General features: G+C 37.9%; 1 protein-coding gene across 5 annotated transcripts in view; it reads left to right on the top strand.

Moving 5' to 3' along the window:
- The window catches only part of SEC23IP (SEC23 interacting protein), a 39275-nt gene that overhangs the window by 11715 nt on the left and 7582 nt on the right, over nt 1–19978 (top strand). For 2 of the 5 annotated variants that reach the window (XR_012160062.2, XM_073354210.2), the window contains exons 4-16: nt 999–1192; nt 1959–2048; nt 3368–3488; nt 4413–4502; nt 5176–5317; nt 5633–5841; nt 7141–7259; nt 8031–8201; nt 8534–8629; nt 11132–11329; nt 11986–12141; nt 13010–13112; nt 14000–14185. Coding sequence is in view for 4 of the 5 variants with exons in the window: in XM_073354210.2 (XP_073210311.1) it covers nt 999–1192; nt 1959–2048; nt 3368–3488; nt 4413–4502; nt 5176–5317; nt 5633–5841; nt 7141–7259; nt 8031–8201; nt 8534–8629; nt 11132–11329; nt 11986–12141; nt 13010–13112; nt 14000–14185 (1875 nt within the window). In the remaining variant the exon portion in view is untranslated. The other 3 variants (XM_073354208.2, XM_078853866.1, XM_073354209.2) reach the window with 3 other exon arrangements.

Genomic DNA, 19978 nt, shown 5'->3' with positions numbered 1-19978 from the left:
ATATGGCAAAACATTCCACTGGCACTAAAGACCTTTCCATTAGAAAGTAGCAATGCTAGAAGGGTGTGATTTCAAATGGATTTACTTATCTTGATATCTTAGCCTTTACAGACTGATGGCCCAACTTTATTGGATGGTTATTAATGAAAAAATGGAAGTTATTAGCTGATTCTAGGTATGTGTGGGTGTAGATTAAGGTGAAATGGGGTGGTGGTTTTGCAAAATACTACTAAGTGGAATGAGATCTGTTGCACATAATCAAGCGGTGAGAGTAAACTTTCAGGGCTCAATTTGTTACACACTACAGTAAGAAAGGTAATTGAATCTGAGAGGTGGATACAGAATTAGTATTGTTATACAATATGTAGAGAAAATTTCTGTCATCTTGACTGTTGATTGAGGAACTTGCCTGTTCACTGTTGTTCTGATGCCTTCCAAGTTTTCCTATTATTTCTCCTCCTGTTTGCCCTAGTTCCTTTTGTGGTCTGTTTTCATTTTCCTGTTCTGTCCATCCTGTGGTGCTGTGCTTTTCCACAGATTCCACTCACTTCAGTGTACCAGCAGACATCTGAAACTGACTAGAATCCTTATCTTTGAGGCACTTCACTTCATAGATCAGGATAGTAGTATATTTTACTTTGCTCTCAGCCTACTGCATTTCATAATGGAATGAAGTGGAGTAACTGCAGAAAGTGGCACACCACAGTATGTCCAAATAGGTCTTTTCCCATTTTCACTAACAACCTTTGTTCAACAGAAAAAATAAGTACCTCCAAGCTGTCACTCCTGAAAATGTTTTCACTCCTTTATCTAAAAGTGTGGAAGAGTACATACATTATAAGGAAAGAGATAAAGGCAGGGGTTTTGAACGGAGTTCAAAACAGCGTAGGTTACTGTTTTAAGTGGTTGATTAGCATCCTGACTGACATTAATTTCACAGCTTTAAAAGAGGAAAGCACAAGTTACTATTGTAACAAAGCATGAATTTTGTATTCTAGTCCAACCTGATCCTGAGAGCGTGGTTTTGAGCACTGATGGGGGGCGCTATGATGTTTACCTGTATGACAGACTAAGAAAAGCTGTATATTGGGAAGAAGAGCCATCTGAAGTCAGACGATGTACATGGTTTTATAAGGGAGACAAAGATAGCAGGTTTATTCCTTATACTGAGGACTTCAGTGAGAAACTAGAGGTCAGTATTACTTTTAAGTGAACGTAACTAAGAACTTAACCTAATAATTCTGATCTATTACCTCTCTTCTAGAAAAGCTTTTACACCTGCTTGAAATTGTATTAGAGAAAGGGGCTAAATTAGTGTTTTCTAATTCACAAAGTGGGGCTTTGTAAGATGCTTTAAGACTCACTTCTGTCCCCTTGTGCTGTTGGCCTAAAATATATTATGCAGTTTGTCAGATTATAACTAGAGTCACATTATAGTGCTATATATCCCTATCATTTTCCCTACTGTAAATAAAATTATGCAAGTAGTGTCCTAGCATATTCTAAAAGCTTGTCAACCTGGTGCATTAGTGCAGTGTTTCTCAACCTTTTTGATACCAGGGACCACCTTTCTGCTTTCCTAAACTGTCATGGAGATCTCAGGAACAGGCGCCAGTCCACAGACCAGTCACTGAGAAATACTGCATTAGTGCACACCAACTGGGTTGTAAATTCTCGTGGTGCACCAGCATATCATGCACTAAAAGTTTCCTAGTGCACAGTGACATAGTACTGTTTGAAACAGGATTACATCACCGAGCACTGGGGAACTTTTAGTGCATGGCAGCAGGGTTCACACGGTCAGTTCATGTGTGACACACTGGTGCACATGAGAATATACACCCCAGCTGGAGTGCCCTAGTGCATCATGTAGACAAGCCCAACTTTTGATTTGGCATGTTACATGTAGTTAGTCTAAAAAGACATACTGGTTTTACATAACTTGTCTATTGTTGCAGGCAGAATATAAAAAAGCTGTAACTGCGAATCAGTGGCACCGGCGACTTGAATTTCCAAATGGGGAAACAATTGTTATGCATAATCCTAAGGTAATGCTAATTATCTGGTTTTTAGGTCTTTGCAGTGTAGCATGGAGTTGAGTATGCTTTTGTGTAAAATTAAAGCATAACTTGAATACAAACTTAGCCTTACGTGGAGTTTTAAAAATGCACTTATCCATTGCTCTGGGTATGTGTATGTTAAAAATAATGTTTTAAAACTCTCCTTACCCCAACAGCCTATCAGAAATAATAAAAATCATCCTCTCTTCTAAAACCTGAGAGATTTTGCAATGTAACCAAAAAGTCGATACACTTGGGTGTTCTTAGGCCACTGGGAGGTGGGACAACTTTTAAAGTCAAAGGCCTTTTGCTGTGAATGCCTGCCTGCAGCTCCCTAGTTGTTAAATGAGGGATTGTCAGCTCAGCTGACCTTGGCTATTGTGGTATCATGTGAGGAGATATGCAAAAGATTTTAAGGCCAGAAGGGACCACTGTCGTCATATACTTTGAACTCCTGCATAACACAAGTAGAAGAAGAGCTCTGTGTGAACTTGAAAGCTTATCTCTCTCACCAGCAGAAATTGGTCCAATAAAAGATATTATCTCACCCACCTTGTCTCTCTAATAACCTGGTACCAACACAGCTACAACACTGCATATAGCACAAGCTATGATGTTTCAGCTAGTAAATCTTTCAGGCAGGCAGTACTCAAACCATTACGGGCTGTTTAGTTTAAAACCTGTACCTTAAATTTCACCAAACCGATGTAGATTGTGGAATACAGGTGTAACATGCTTGTTGCTGAAAATTCAGGTAAGTAGGCAGATGGCTGAATTCTGTACCAGCTGAGGTTTCTGAATTGACTTAAGATATTGCCCCACGTGAAAAAGTGTATCATAATGTTGTCACTTTGAGAATGATTTATTGTAAGTAACTGTAGTGAGGTCTGTCTCATGGCAGAAAAATATCTCACCTGCTAACCAAGTTCGGGCATGACAAAGTAAGAAAGGTACTCTTGGGCATTGCAAACCTGAATCAATCAGCAGGCCAACTTCCCCTGGTTATGGAAGACAATCTGGCAAAGGTTATTTTGTCTAGGTACTTGCCCCAAACCAACAAGAATTACTTAAGTCTTGTTTGAGTTTAGTTTTAGTCGGCTAGCCACTCACCCGATAAAGCATAGGAATAATAGTAGCTAAGAGCAGACAATGTATTGGAGTCAATCACAAGAGATACATTTAGTGAATGAGAAGAGCTATATTCAAACATACAATACCTTCATACATTCCAAGACCAGAATTTTCAGGTAAACAGACTAGAAAATAAGTTTTCCTTGTTTAAAGTTAGACGATCTATTTCTTTTCAGGTTATAGTTCAATTCCAACCTTCTGCAGTACCAGATGAATGGGGGACCACACAAGATGGTCAGACAAGGCCAAGGGTGGTAAAGCGTGGCATTGATGATGATCATGATGAAATTCCTGATGGTATGTGACAGGGCACATGTGGACTGCAGTGGGAGAGTTCTCCTGAGTCCCTTTTTTGCCTGTGGTTTGCAAAGCTTTGATCAATCTGATTTACAAAACAATCGCTCTCTGCCCCAATATATTTGTCAAGCAGACAGTGTTTCCAGGAGAGTGCCATTCTTATAACCAAGAGGAAAGCAAGTATTACCAGTGCAACCATCATTGCATATTATTGGAGAACATTTGTTTGCTTTTGTAAGGGTCAGTCGCTCCTTGCCTACAAATAAATCTTCCATTTTCACAGTTAAATCGGCTTCCTAAATCTGCCTTTTTGATTTTTAAGCTACTCCATCCCATAATTCGGAAAAGTTTTGAAAATTAACAGTACTTAGTTTTCTGCTAATAGATGAAGACAGTGTGAGAATATAATCTGGCTGATGGTAGAGTTGTGCTAATTATATAAATCTTAGACTGCTTTGGCTGGAACTACAACTTTTCCTTCACATTTGAACAAAAGACCCAACATGGTCGTCAGTTTGAGGTGCTTGAATTGCTTTTAAGAATGCCCTTCTTTGAACTTGCACTGTTCTTCCATAGATGGGCAGGCTCTGAGGCGCACGCGTGTGTGTGTGTGTGTGTGTGTATATATATATATATATATATATACACACACACACACCGTATAATTCCACATTTTCTTGCATGTGGAATGACACCGGCATGGTAGTAAATAATAAAGACAGGAAAAGTTAAGTAAAATTGGAGGGGTGGCAAGAAATGGATTTTCTTAATTATAAAAGAAAATTTGTAGGTGAAATTGTATCCTGGGCCACATTATTACTGTCCTAACCCCCTAAATCCTTGTTATATAAAACTACATGACCAAACTGCGTCACTGTGAACATAATCAGATACTAATACTACTTGTTCTTTTGCTTTTTATAGGGGAGATGTCTCAAATAGACCATTTAGTGTTCATGGTTCATGGCATAGGTCCTGTGTGTGATTTACGATTTAGAAGCATTGTTGAATGTGGTAAGTCTTTAATCATAGCTTTATTCCGAAGTATTTAAACTCGGGTTATAGTTCTCTTCATTAATTGAATTCTTTAATGTGGTCTAGACAGTTTTTATATTGTTTTTGAAATGTTATTTGAACAATGTGTTAATTTAAGAACTGCAAATATTTCCTTATTTTGAGAAAGAAGCCAAAAATGGAAAAGAGTATTATTTTTTTCTCAAAACGGTTATTCATAATTTTAGCCATTGCTATGAGTCCCTCAACAGTAAACTCATATTTTTATAAGTTCCTGTATAACTATTGAAACAACTTAAACATTTAGGGTAAGACTTTTGCCCAATAAATTTATATTCCATATATTGTAATCAAAACAAAAAAAAAACCCACAAAAATATATTTGATCATGAAACTAAATATGGTTTTATTTGGGGATACACCAAATACAACTTTGAATTAGATATTTAACTATTTCCTGACAGTTTTCTTCTACCTAGATAAGTAGTTTTTGTGAAATGTTGTAACTTCTTTAAAAAAAAAAAAAAAAAAAAAGTAAATGGGGAAAGAGGACTTTAAAAATGTTTAGTATAGTTGAGAAACATATTTGAAATCATGTTGTGTTAGACTTTTTTTGATTAACATTAATATCCGATTTCCATTACTTCCTCTCCAACCCCCCCCCCCCCCCCAGTTGATGATTTTAGGACCGTGTCTCTGAAACTGTTGCAGACTCATTTTAAGAAGTCTTTAGAGGAACTTAAAGTGAGCAGAGTTGAATTCCTACCGGTTCACTGGCATAGCTCTCTACATGGGGATGCAACAGGTGTAGACAGGTCTGTATACAGCACGGTACCACTATGCACAGCCTCTGTCATACAAATTGCATAATACAATACTTTATAGAGTTAAGGAAAATGAATGAGAAATTACCATATGCCATAAAGGTAGGGTAGATAAACATGGTCTGATAACAATAGAATGATTCTTCTGTAATGTTTTAGTTGAGAAGTTTCTAATCGGTGGGTGATAGAACAAGCTGGATGATCATATAGTGCTGACTTCCCTTATTTCCAGTTGCTAGACTTCATTAAAAGATAATAGATTAAATATTTTCCTGATATTTCTTTTCCACATTTTTGCACCACCAGGAATATTAAAAAGATCACTTTGCCGAGCATTGGACGTCTGCGTCACTTCACCAATGAGACCTTGCTTGATATACTGTTTTACAACAGCCCGACCTACTGTCAGACCATTGTGGATAAAGTAGGCCTGGAAATGAACCGCCTACATGCACTTTTCATGAGTCGCAACCCAGACTTCAAAGGAGGAGTCTCTGTTGCTGGGCACAGTTTAGGTAATCTACTAATATATGTTTACTTTCTGGGACAAAATAGCATTGTTCGATAGAGGAAAATGCAAACTGCGTTTAAGCGTGGGGAAAGCTGGCCTGATATACCATAATGATTTTCTAGAGTGTTGTTGGCTCCTAACGCACATTGTCAATATACTCAGTTTATAATACTTAATTCTTAAGAGACATTATGATCTAGAGCAGAGGTGGGCAAACTCCGGCCCATGGGCCACATTCGGCCCCCGGGACCACTCTGCCCAGCCCTTGAGCTCTCTCCCCTACTGTTTCCCGTTCCCCCGCAGCCTCAGCTTGCCATGCCACCAGCGCTCTGGGCAGCGCAGCGGTGTGGCTGGCTGTGGCTGGGCGGCGCAGCTGCCAGTCCTACTGCTCTGAGAGGCATGGTAAAGGTGCAGGGAGCAGGGGGGTTGGCTGGGTTGGGGGTTCTGAGGGGGTGGTGGTCAGGGGATGGGAAACGGGGGCTTTGGATAGGCGTGGGAGTCCCAGGGGGCCTGTCAGTGGGCGGGAGTGTGGATAGGGGTCAGGGGACAGGGAGCAGGGGGGGTTGGATAGGGAGTGGGATCCGGGAGGGGGGGCGGTTAGGGCTGGGGGGTCCTGGGAGGGAGGGGACAGGGAGCGGGGGGGTTGGATGGGTTGGGGGTGCTGAGGGAGGCAGTCAGAGGGTGGGAGGGGGTGGAGGCCATGCTGTTTGGGGGGGCACAGCCTTCCCTACCTGGCCCTCCATACAGTTTTGCAACCCTGATGTGGCCCTCGGGCCAAAAAGTTTGCCCACCCTGATCTAGAGGTTAGAGCATGGAGATGGGAGTCAAAAGACTTGGATTCTAGTCTAGTCTTAAAAAAGCAATTTGACATCTGACCACGGGTTAGTCACTTATCTTCTGTGCCTGCTTTCCCCAGTTGTAAAATGGGGATAACACTATCCTACTATGCCTTTCTTATGAGTATTATGAAGCTATGAATTCCTGGCTGTGTTGTCTGGGCTCTGCTTCTCCAATCCTGCCTCTAGGAAGAGTCCATAGCCTTAGGTAATGAGTAAAGGTGATGTTGGCTATTGTAATTGCTTTTAAGTGAACCAGCTTTAAGCACTTCCTATACTCTAGGAATTCTCACATAAGTGTAATATCTAAACATGTTTCTTCTTGTTTTTTATTTTTTCTGTAAAATTATATAAATAATCTTTCTTGCACTTTACCTACAGCCACTGCCATCACCAAGAAGTCCTATTTGTTAAGATTTTGGATCAAGAAAACAGGAATATTTACTCAAAACAATTTATATTTCCAGGTGCCTTAATTTTATTTGACATATTGTCCAACCAGAAAGACTTGACTTCATCAGGAAACTCTGGCCCTCCCACTGCTGCGAATGGGCTTGTGAATGATATGGTTGTTCGTGACAAGCAGGTATTACTTGCTTACCTGAATTTTGAGATGAATTCACTCTGGTGGTTTTTTGGAGATGTTTCTCAAGCTGTCAGAACTGTTATCAGTTTAGCATATTACCTGATGTGATAGTACATTTTAATTGACTAATGGAAACATGCAATCTAAAAACAGTAAGTTTGTGTTTCTGTAGTCTCTATATTTGAGGTTTCTTGTACCTCAAAAACTTAAAGGTCTGTGGAGGTTCTATCTAGTGGATTTAAGCCTGGGGCTGGGACCCAGAAACTGTTAAGTTCTAAACATTAGCTCTGTTACAGATTCTATGGCATTGAGCAAGTAGGGAAAGTGAGGTAAAGCGGTCTGCAAAAGAGAGGTAAAATACTGGCTTGAACAACTTTGTGAGTAATGATGGATATACATGAGGAGGAATCCGTTTACTTTAGTTCTCAGGTCTCAGATTGAGAGTGATGACAGGTAGTTTTTTTTTTTTAAATGTTTGACGGCATTTGATGTGTAAACCATGGAGATTCAAAACTCCTGGAACCTCATTGCCACTTTAGTCTCCCTTTAAATACTTTCATTTAAGCTCAGTCTATACTCACTGGTCGAAAATTTGATGTTGATATTTGCTATTTGCTTTCTTTAAAGCCCTTAGGCTAGGATGATTAACAATGCTCAGATGTTACCGATATTTTAAAAATATGGTTTAGCATATATTTGTGTACTGTAGCTTGCTGTTAACTCCTCACTCTATCTGTCAGTCTCATTGTGCTGCTTTAATCTTCTCTCAAGGTGACAGAGGATACCAACTCCTTGGCACCCATGATTACTCCTTCTAGTGAGGAGCCCTGTGATCCTGATGTGGAGGATGAAGTTCCAACCTTACAGAAGGCTCTGGAAATGCTCAGTGTCTCAGAGTATATTGACACATTTGAAAAGGAGAGAATTGATATGGAATCTCTGGTACAGCTAACAGTTTAAGTTGACATTGGGAGCCAGACAATCTTTTTTGCTTTATAGCTTAGTCTAAATAGCTTTTTTTAAAATTGAAACTTTAATTGTATGTATTGTATACTTAAGATTAAATATTATGTGAATCCATAACACTTTCAATTAAGTAGTTTGGTCTCCTCTTATGTACATTTATTGTTGTCCTGTACCCTCTTTGATCTTTATTTAATTCCGTGTAAATCTTAATCTGTACTATTTGAGTTTACTTAACTAATTTTTAAGCCATATTTTCAGTAAGTCACTAGGTAAGAAATCCTATATATATTTTTTGGGTTTTTTTCCAGCTGATGTGTACAGTTGATGACCTGAAGGAAATGGGTATACCTCTTGGACCAAGAAAGAAAATTGCCAACTTTGTAAAAGACAGAGCAGCCAAACAGGTAAATGCGCAATGTTTTATAATGCATTTATAATGGTATTATTTAACATTATTTGTTTTTCTACTAATACGTAACATTCTCTACTGTTATGTAATGGCCCAAATGATTTCAATACTTCTATATATAATGTGCATAAAATTTCAAGTTTTCTATCCGAAATTGAATTGAAATAATCTTTTTTAAATGTTGTTAAACTCAAAATTCTGAAAATTTCAAACAGTTCTAGTTGCAATGGTTGATGGTGGCAGGCTTTGTACCTTTTATCTGAAAATCCAGAATCTGTAAAGGCTTTAACATCCCGAGATAGTGAACCATTCAGGTTGTGCGGGTGCCCTCAAATGAAGGCGTAGCCGCAGCCTCTGTCAACTGTTCAAAGTGTTTCCCTCTGCCTGCTATTATCACCTGTGTGGTATGGTTTGATCCTAAGCCAGCTAGCTTTCATGCAGGATCCTAATTCATTCAAGAACTAGAAAAACCAAGAAAACTCAAAATGTAAGTTTGATGAGTAGACATAAAAATGTCAACAGCAAACTGCTGGTATTACTGCTCAAAACATCTCTCTTACTATACATGTGTGGCTGCTAAGCAGGAGGTTTGACAGGATAGAACCCTACAAGAAACTCCTTTTGGAAAGATAAGCCCTAAATGTTGAGAGAGACTTTAAATATTGCACCCTCCTATCAGAAACTAAACTGACTAACTTAATTTTTAAATAATGTTTTGCCTGTTTATATTTCAGTAAATTAGACACGATTATAGTTTATTTGTCCAAGTAAAGATCTAATATATAGATCGATGAGTTAAAAGCCTTTGGGGAAAAACAAGTTCTTGCTTTTTCCTTTTAGGTGGGTTCTGTCAGAATCTTTGATTTTTCCTTCCCTCCCCCCACTAACTGCAATAACAATGAGCAAAAGAATAATGCAAGAAATTACTGAAGAATTTCCAGTAAATGCCAAATAATCTTTTTTTTAATTATACCAGATTTATAGATCTTATCTGTAGCATCTTAGGAATGTGCTAATTTTTTAACAAGGGGAAAAGTTAATGTGATTGAATTTTTTTAAAAATTGATTTCTGTGTATTAGCAATAAAAATCTATTTTATTATATTTGTAGATCTCCATACTGCACACATGACATGCTTCTGTAGAGTCTACACCAGGGTAATGTGGTTTGGCATTTTGAATTGAAAGCAAAACTGAATTTTATAGAAAAAAACCTTTCCTAACTGGTTCTACAACGATAAAATTTAATTCTGTATGGAAAAAAGAGAGAATGAAGCACAGTACAGGTAGCTGCAGTGCATAACTTCTTCATGGCATCTCTGCAACATGCCTCATAGCTAACTTGGAGGGTGAAAGGATATTTCACATTTTGCCAATTTTATCCTTGCTCAAATTGCCAAACTTGTTGCCAGTTGTGGTGGTGGATTTTGTTCTGTTGACTGGGAGCTGGACTGAACCACCAAATTAATGTAGGCCACTGTACTGCAGTCAGATAGTGTCTTGTGGTCACTATTGGTCTGAGCTAGATTTGAATGTATGACTTAGAGGTGAAAGTTTCTCTCTCTACCCTAGTCCCTCCCCTGATTAATGCTTGTATCTTCTTTGGTTGTTTGCCGTTCAGTTTTTTTATACTAGTTCTAAATATAACCTCATTTACTGATTGTGTTTTAATTGGTGCTTGTGAAAAAAGTGTTTGTTTTTTCCATAGCAATACCAAATGACTTCCTTCTTTAAATGGTTGATTTTCACTCTTGAGAATAGCTTTCGGTCATCAGTGTGAAAATCCATTGATAGTATAATATTCTAGATTCCTACCAACGACTAATTCTAGGTGGCTCAGTATCAGTTCTTACAGCACTTAATACAGAGTGAGGTGGTCTGCAGTTTAATCATTTTATAACTTAGACTCTCAGGTTTCCTACTATAAGCTGATATTGTCATAGTAATCCCTTTCTGTGCTTTTTTTAAAAGAGAGTGAACAAAACTGCCTCATTTGTTCAAATATTGAACTGATTTCACGCCATAAACAATACTTGTTTTGAAGATTGATGAATGGAGGAATGCTTTCATCTGCTTTCTGTCACTGTTCTTAACATAAACTTAAAATAAATGTTAACACATTCAGTGACTTGGCAACCAGTTATCAAGTAGAAGAATCAAAAAATGTGGTGTTTGCTTCGTTGGGTAACATGGCACATATTGTGAGTTTTCTTACAGTTTTACTTTGTTTGGCTGCCTGCAAGTGTTCATGCTAGTTGTGCCCTAGAATCCTCTGTGCAGGTTCCCACAGTGCTCCATAAGGAAGGTTGGTAGAAAGAGGCAAAAAAAAAAAAAAAAAAAGGGTGGGTGGGACGGGGTCGGGGAGGTGTGTGTGCTTCCAGCATCTGAAACAGACCAACTGTAAATACATAAGGTACATCTGAAAACCCAAGATAGGGACTGAGAAAAGTTGCCATAACAATAGACTTTTTCAGGTTTTGATAACTTTGTTTCAATAGGAAAAGAAAAAATCATTAGCAGAAAAAAAAGCAGTGCAAACTCAGGAAGCTGCACAGAAAGCAAAAGAAGTAGTTACTTCTGTTGCCACTTCAGAATCTAATAGTCTGCATGAGAGGTCAAAGAGAAAACTTCCTGTTGGTGCCTTGGTTTCTTCTGTGAACATTGACTATGAGTATTTTGAAGTTGGTACTGGCCAGGTAAGATTGTTAATTAAAACATCTTATTTGAGAATAGTGGTATATACTAAGACAAAACAAAAAAAGTAAAAACATCCCATTTCATTCTAGTCATGTGAAAGAACTTGGGTATTTCTTGTTTTTCATTATAAGTGTGGGAGGGCTTGTTAAAGTTAGCGTTCAGCTTTGCTTTCAGTAATGCGGCCACCACAATTAATTTCACCCCTTCAGAGTGGCTAGGACTGGCTCCATTCCCAAATCAAGGTCTCCTACATTAAATTACAGCACTTGGACTGCCATGGTGTTGAATAGTCATTTGGGTTTTCTTTGGATGCTTACACATTACCTTTGTTCTACATCATTGTAGACCTAAAATTTGAATGGTCTGTTCTTAATCTAAAGTTTTATTTTAAGAAAATACACTGAAATATTTCCTGTTAGTTTGACTTATCCTCATATACTTTCCTATATGTTTTTAAGGTGCCTTTGCAAGGCTTCTCCATGTAAGCCATATGGGCAGAATATCCCAGCAAATATCTGCCACCCTGCAGCGTAAACTAGCGGGTTGTTGGGTGTTTGCTGAGCCAGTCACCATTTTTCCTTTTTAGTTAGGCTTAAAGTGAATTGCCTGACATTTGAGGTGGCATTTATTTTGTTTGATTACTTTGTGCTTCTAGGTTTCTGTGGCTTACAGTGTGCTAGACTTCGAACCAGAAAATTTCTTTGCCCTGGGTTCTCCAATCGGTGTGTTCCTTTCTGTACGAGGAGTGGAGAATATTGATGAGAACTATAGACTTCCTACCTGCAAGGGATTCTTCAATATTTACCATCCAGTGAGTGAGAAGTACCTGTGAGATTGGATTTCAAGTAATTTAGATGAAAGGAAGGTGGGAAAACTACATTTGAACTTCTTAAGGCACCAAAAGTAATTTTAAAACAGTCATCGTCCCCTGAACGTTGCAGTCACACTCGGTTATTTCTGAACCTCTACAGAAAATAAGTAGCTGGTTGCAAGTCATGTACTTAATACTTAGCCCAATTACCTTGCCACCTGCCCTCTTCGCTTTCCAAAGCCAAAATAATAATCTTATTGAGAATCTGTTTTCTGTCATCTGACTTTTAGACTGCTCTTTGTCTTCCTCCACTACTCCACTTCCTCACATTGAGATTTGGAAACTCTTTATAGTTATTGTAAAATAATAGATTTATCCTTCTCTTCATTCCCATCTTGTCATAGTACTAGCCAGTATGCCAGCTATATGAAATACTGGAAACTGGGGAAAATCTGCGTTTTTATCTTGACTCTATGTTGCTTTCAACACGGTTGAGTAGTGTATTGCAAGGTTTTGTGGTGTGTTGAATGGTTACTGATATTTGCTTATTCTGTAGCAAGAGAAATCCTTTTGTGCACTGGATGTATTATGTTAAAGAGCTAGGGCAAAATAATGCTCATCTCTGCTATCATGTCCCTCTCCTACAGTCTCTGAACCTAAGAGAATGAAAACACTGATCGTGTTAATGAATCAGCAGTAATTTACAATTTAACTAAACATTAGTTCACTTGAGTTAACTGAAAAAGACAGAATCTACAAATTATCTTCACTAATTGTCAACAGGTTTCTTTAACTGAAACGTCACTAACATTTTGGATTGTTAAACATCAAATAATTTTAGTTATTCTGGCTTTCTCTTTATTTGCAGCTTGACCCAGTGGCTTATAGGTTAGAACCTATGATTATTCCAGACTTGGACATAAAACCAGTTCTCATTCCACACCACAAAGGCAGAAAAAGACTTCATCTTGGTAAAAGGTTTTTTTATATGTATATTTTACTGTATATGTATAGTCTATGATTTTCTAATGCATCAAATATTGTAGGTCAAGATTTTCAAAGGGGATTAATGATTTTTGGTGTCTGTCTTCTCATGCACCCAACTTGAGATGCTTTAAAGGAGGCTGAATTTCAAAGGGCAGGTTCTCAGCACTTTCTGAAATCAGGCTGTAATAAAGTTTTTAACTTCTTAAGATTCTGAGGATAAGAAGTAGTAGCCAAATTAACTGGATCCCCATCTCTGTCCCCCAATGCCTGCAATTCTGCCACTCCCAAATATAGTTGAAAACTTAGACCCACCCTGGGTGGACGTTGATCCTGAGTTAGCCAGCCTTTCTGCTTGGTGTCACTGTGGGGTAGTCAGGAAAAGATCCTTACTGAGACAGTAGCAGTATCTGGGTTAATAGGATTGGATTCTTGACTCTTGTGTCAAACTCACATGCCCTTGGTTAAACTGACACATTTCAGGATTATAAGGAACTTTTTCCAAGTTAGGTTGTCAGGGACCTGGAGGAAGTTCTGACTTCCTGTGGAGCTCTGGGAAGAAATCATCTGGTTAGAATGAAGTGGCCATTTCCAACATTTACTTTTTTCAGATTCTGAACATGTTTGGTACGGTATTTCCTTGCCTTTTATTAAATTGAACTTTAACAGCATCTACTTCAAATACGGGTGGCAAAATACTGCTTTTATAGTGAAGATGCTGTGTTCTATGTCATCTTTTAATCAAGAGGAATAAGAGGCATGGGCATATATGCCCCAATAATTGGTACTTTGGCTAGTACTTACTTTAAAAAATTGTGTTTGTGTTCACGTAACATTTTCACTCTAAATGCTTCTGATATTGTGATCTTTTTAGAGTTGAAAGATTCTCTTTCTCGTATGGGATCAGATCTAAAACAGGGTTTTATCAGCTCTTTGAAGAGCGCTTGGCAGACTCTTAATGAATTTGCACGTGCTCATACCTCTTCAACTCAGCTGCAAGCAGAACTGGAGAAGGTAGCTAATCAAATTAAAGAGGAAGAAGAAAAACAAGTGGTAGAAGGTAGGTTGACATTTCACTGATATTCTCTTAGTACACTAATCTCATGTTTGTGGAAACATCAAAGCTCAAATGAACGTTAGAAATGTTAGATTTTTAGTTAATTACAATTTGATCTTGTCCAGGAAAACATATTTTTTCAGATTCTTAATATGTTGTTCTTTGTATTTGGTACTGTATTTCCTTGCCTTTTATTAAATTAAACTTTAACAGCATCTACTTCAAAGGAGGCTTTGATTAGTGAAATCTTACAATTGAGCTTGATGTCAAGAGCAAGTTTCTAAATGTCTTGCCTTTACTCTTCTGTAAGAAAAATGAGTAAACAAATATTTAACATCTGTGGGATTTCTGCTTTTTAATTAAGCTCTACTGCCTAGAAGGCCAGGCTGAGTAATGAGACAAGAGTCAGAAAGAGTGGATGTGGAGAAACTGAAATGAACACTGTGTCTAGGTCATAGATATTGCCTTCTACAAACATTAATCTCTTGGGAGGTTGGGGGCTTGATTTCTGCCTGCTATCACTTATCTGACAGGTATTATTTACCATTGTATGCTTTGTTGTTTCTGGGTAGAATGAACAAACACTTCCTTAGTCTCACACAATCAATTAAGGATGGTCATTGCTGCTGGAGAAACAGATTGAAACAATTCATTTTTATGGTTATTAGTCACACTGCTGCATGACAGAATGAAACCACATGAATGGATAATGAGATGTGGTTCTTAATTACCTATCTAATGTCTTGCAGAGACTCTGTGCTTCAAGGTTGCACTGTTATTTAAATTTATAATAAAAAAAAACCTGAGACCTCCGTTTGTAATAATAAACCACACAGAAAACAGCAAAGGACTTATTTGTGTTTTATTCCACAGTTGAGTTGAGGCTACTACTGTCTTCCGAGAAACTAATGTAGAAAATGGTGACCTCCGTTTATAGTCATAGAATCAAGCAGTAATAAAGGGTTGAGCTTGTGACTGACTTCAATGTTAAAACTATCAATTCTAGCTGAAAAAATTGCCGAAAGTCCAGATCTTTCGAAGGAAGAGGGTTGCTTAGTAAAGGTTGGGATGCTAAATGGAGGACGTCGTATTGACTATGTTCTACAGGAAAAACCAATAGAAAGTTTCAATGAATACCTTTTTGCTCTACAGAGTCACTTGTGTTACTGGTAAGAATTACATATTTTTTTCTGTAATTCCACAAATTTTGCTTTTCCAATGTAGTTATATGTATTTAATTCAGGTTACTTAATTATCAGTCCTCTTCCTCTTATTTTGTACAGTTTATCTGTGACCAACATGACAATAACAAGAATGCTACTGCTTGTTTCTAGCATTTTCATTATGAAGATTGGGAGGATCATAGAGCTTAATTTTCCAGGCTTTTTTTATTTTATTTAATTTTATTGTATTTTTTAGTTTTGACAGAAATAGCAGTGTTCTACACAGGATTTTTCCTCAGTATGATACTGACCAGGAGTGGTAGAAAGAGGATATCTGTTGAAATAGGTTAGAAACAATACAAGCTATGTTGGATTTTTACTAATGAATACGCACCTTCAGTTTTGGCATGGGTTTGCTGGTGCACAGTGGTGAAAGAAAGGTTGCCTTTGATACAGTACTACAAAGAGGAGGAATGGTCCAGTGGTTAAGAGTCTAACCTGGCACTCGTGGGGACCTGGGTTTGGTGATTCTGTACAGGCTTCTATGAACTTGGACAAGTCCCAGAGAACCATTTTCAAAACAAAACTCTAAAGGGATTCTTGCAAATTAGCTTAGTCTCTGAAGTCAGTTAAGTGCTTTAAAAATTTTTACCCTTAGTCTCTGCCTCAGTTCCTCATCTGTCAAATGGGGATAATAGCATTTCCCTGCCTTATAGGGAGTGTTGTGAAGAGGAATAAAGATTGTGAAACGCTCAGATACTACAGTAAAATCATAGAATTGTAGAAGCGTAGGACCGTAAGGGAGCTCAATAGGTCATCTAGTCCAGTCCCCTGCCGTCAAGACAGGACTAAGTAATAACTAGACCATTCTTGACAGGTGTTTGTCTAACCTGTTCTTAATGCTCCAGTGACGAAGACTCCACAACCTCCTTAGGCAGTTTGCTCCAGTACTTAACTACCCTAACAGGAAGTTTTTCCTAATGTCCAACCTAAACTTCCCTTGCTGCAATTTAAGCTCATTGTTTCTTGTTGTATCCTCAGAGGTTAAGGAAAACAATTTTTCTCCCTCCTCCTTGTAATAACCTTTTATGTACTTGAAAACTGTTATGTCCCCTCTCAGTCTTCTCTTCTCCGGACTAAACAAACCCAAATTTTTCAATCTTTCCTCGTAGGTCATATTTTCTAGATCTTTAATCCTTTCTAGGAAGTCATTTCCCGTTTTGTATGTGTGCAATTGATTGGTCCGTCCTAAGTGGAATTCTTTGCATGTGTCCTTATTGAGTATCATTCTATTTACTTCAAACCGTATCTCCAGATCATTTTGAATTTTAAACCTATCCCCCAAAGCCCTTACAACCTCTCCCAGCTTGGTATCACCTGCAAACTTTGTAAGTGTACTCTCTATGCTATTATCTAAATAATTTGTGAAGGTATTGAGCAGACCCAGGACCAATCCCTGCACAACCCCACTCGATATGCCCTTCCAGCTTGATTGTGAACCACTGATGATTACTTTCTGGGAATGGTTTTCCAACCAGTTATGCTCCCACTTTATAGTCGCTTTATCTCGGCTATATTTCCCTATTTTATTTATGAGGAGTTCATGTAGGACAGTATCAAAAGCCTTACTAAAGTCAAGATATATCACATCTACCACTTTCCCCCTATCCACAAGGCTTGTTGCCCTTTCAAAGAAAGCTGTTAGGTTGATTTGGCATGATTTGTTCTTGACAAATCAGTGTTGACCGTTACTTATCACTTTACAGTAGAACCTCAGAATTATGAACTGACTGGTCAACCACACACCTCATTTGGAACCAGAAGTGTGCAATCAGGCGGCAGCAGAGACCAAAATATAAAGAGTACTGTACTGTACTAAAAGTAAATGACTTAAAAAAAAAAAAAAAAAGTAGAAAGCAGAATTTTTCTTCTGCATAGTAAAGTTTCAAAGCTGTATTAAGTCAGTGATCAGCTGTAAACTTTTGAAAGAACCATAACATTTTGTTCAGAGTTGTGAAAATTTCAGAATTATGAACAGCATCCATTCCTGAGTTGTTGATAATTCTGAGGTTCTACTGTATTGTCTTCTAGGTGTTTGCAAATTGATTGCTTGATTATTTTCTCCATTATCTTTCTAGGTACTGAAGTTAAACTGAGTGGTCTGTAATTCCCTGGTGTATTGTTATTCCCCTTTTTATAGATTAGCACTATATTTGCCCTCTTCCATTGCGGTCATTTTAGTACCTGAGGTAGCCAGCGAGTAGAAGCTATGTAACGTTGATCAGCTTGCTTTTTGGGAAGAAATATTTCTCTAATTCTCCAAATATTGCAACCTTGTGGAAAAGAAAACCTTTACAGTAAGCACGTTCTTTGCTTGTTATGTGAAGGGGACAGAGTTTATCATGTGTGTGGGCAATTAGCATTGAGAAATTGTATTCCTGAGGAGTACTGACTCTCTCTGAGTGAGACTTGGAATAACCTCCACCTTACACTCTTGGAAATATAAGTTGGTCACTCATAGTATTCCACGCTTAATCAAACCTGCTGCTGCTATCTCTTATTGTGACTAGCAAGATCTTTTGTATCAAACTCAATATTAAAAGGTCCTTTGGCTTTTATATAAAGCTGACTAAACCACCATTTGTCTTCTTGTTTCTTTTGGCACTGGTATGTTAGATCAGGCTGCCTCCAAGAGAGCCATGTCTAAATTCTGCTACTTGGCTGACTCACAACTTCCAGGTTCTGTTAATGAGCACCCTAGCAGAGGTGCACCAGCCTCTGTTTCCAGCCTCAGACTCTTCTAACCTAGAATATTGGCTGTGTTCAGCCACATGAAGTTCTGTACGCATCTCTCAGAGATGCTCTGCTTAGGTTTATCCAACTAGGTCATCTAGCTAGTCTCTCTGAAGACATTGCTACTTCAATTGAACCTCATGGCATGAATTTAGCTTCAACCTTTTATAACAGTAACCTTAATCATCTGCCACCATGAGCCTTCACTGCTCCTGCACAAGCTGAGAATGGGTTTCATTACTATTCAAATGGCCAACACTTTTTTTTTTTTTTTTTGGACATCATTTTGTACCTGGCTGAATAGTACTATTTCTAGTATGACTTATTTTTCAGGTGACATGTTTTGCATTGACTACACCTAGAGTTTCAGCTGATATTTTAGAAGGTGTGAGATCCCTGGTATTCTGAAATCATCCCGTTCTTTAGAAACCAATCTTTTTCTCTGGGGTTATCATGGAATGTCACTCTCAGAAGTGCATGTGCCTATCTAGGTAGCATTATCATTTTGTTCTGAAATAAGAACTGCTATTTTTCTGCAAAGAAACAAATTGATATTCTTATCTCTCGTATGATGCTTTGCCTTGACTTTATCGCTGTTCTGAACTTGGTGCTCAAAAAAGGTAAATGTAGCAAAGATCATTTTCAAGGCTAAGCAAGGACACCATATTTGTTTTGACAGCTACAGCTTTTCAAATGCAACCATTCCTGAAGAGAGATTCGAGCACAATAAGTAGCAAAACTTTATTTTACTTTGTGTGGGAATGAAATTGCAAGATATTAATGCTCTGTCATCAGATTTTAACAAAATAAGGAAAAAAGAATTGCCACAAATGGATCTTCCTTCAAAGCTTTGATATTTGTTATGATTTTTACTGCTGATGTACACAGTGGTTTCAAAGCTGGTTTTTAGGACATGAAAAGGGAAATTTCATTTCCATTGTGTAATTGGCCATGCAAAACACCATTACTTTATCTGGATTTTGAGTTTAAAACAATAGTTTAAAAAAAAAAACTGATTTCATGTATTTCAGATGGTACAGGATATAGAGTAACTTGCATGAGAAGCAATAACCCGTTGAAAGGAAAAAGCTGCCAATCTGTATTCACTCTTATGCATACTTAATTTCTCACTTTTGTATATCTTAGATTTGTGCGTTTTATTACCACAGTACATTTGAATAGACATGGGTTGTGGGATGACATTGACATGTATGTAAACTGCATGTGATAGCTAACATGACTTGTGTAAAACATGAACAATAACTGATCCTCAAACATCCAGATGATTAGTTAACTGTATCTTTTTCTCTTATTGCAAAGACCAGTTGGTATTTGGAAAAACAAAAGTAAACTAAAATTGGTCCTTCAAAACAATGGCCTTTTTTTGCTGAGTAAAACTAGTACTGTGTGGCTTTGCTATAATTTTCATAATAGTAGAAGCACAAGTAGCTTACTGCACTAGTTATCAAGTGCCACTGAAATAGGGTGACCAGACAGCAAATGTGAAAAATCAGGATGGGGATAATAGGAGCCTATATAAGAAAAAGACCAAAAATCGGGACTGTCCCTATAAAATCGGGACATTTGGTCACCCTACACTAAAATGTCTTCTGACTATTGGAAAGAAAAAACTCCATAGAAATAAAGTAAATTATGTCTAGAAATAGACAGTGGTTAAACCACAGGACTTGAAGTAATATCTAATGGGGCTTTTTAGTGTTGATGATGTTTACATGGTGGTAAATTGACAGTTGATTGTATAGGAGCTGTTCTTATCGCAGCTCCAATCCTGATGTATGACAGTCATATCAACAGTTTGCTCTGATAGTTGGGTTTCTCT

The sequence above is a fragment of the Lepidochelys kempii genome, chromosome 7, assembly GCF_965140285.1.
Source record: "Lepidochelys kempii isolate rLepKem1 chromosome 7, rLepKem1.hap1, whole genome shotgun sequence".
NCBI classification, from domain to species: domain Eukaryota; kingdom Metazoa; phylum Chordata; order Testudines; family Cheloniidae; genus Lepidochelys; species Lepidochelys kempii.
Note: the sequence above shows the minus strand (reverse complement) of the source record. Positions and strands in the feature narration are given on the sequence as shown.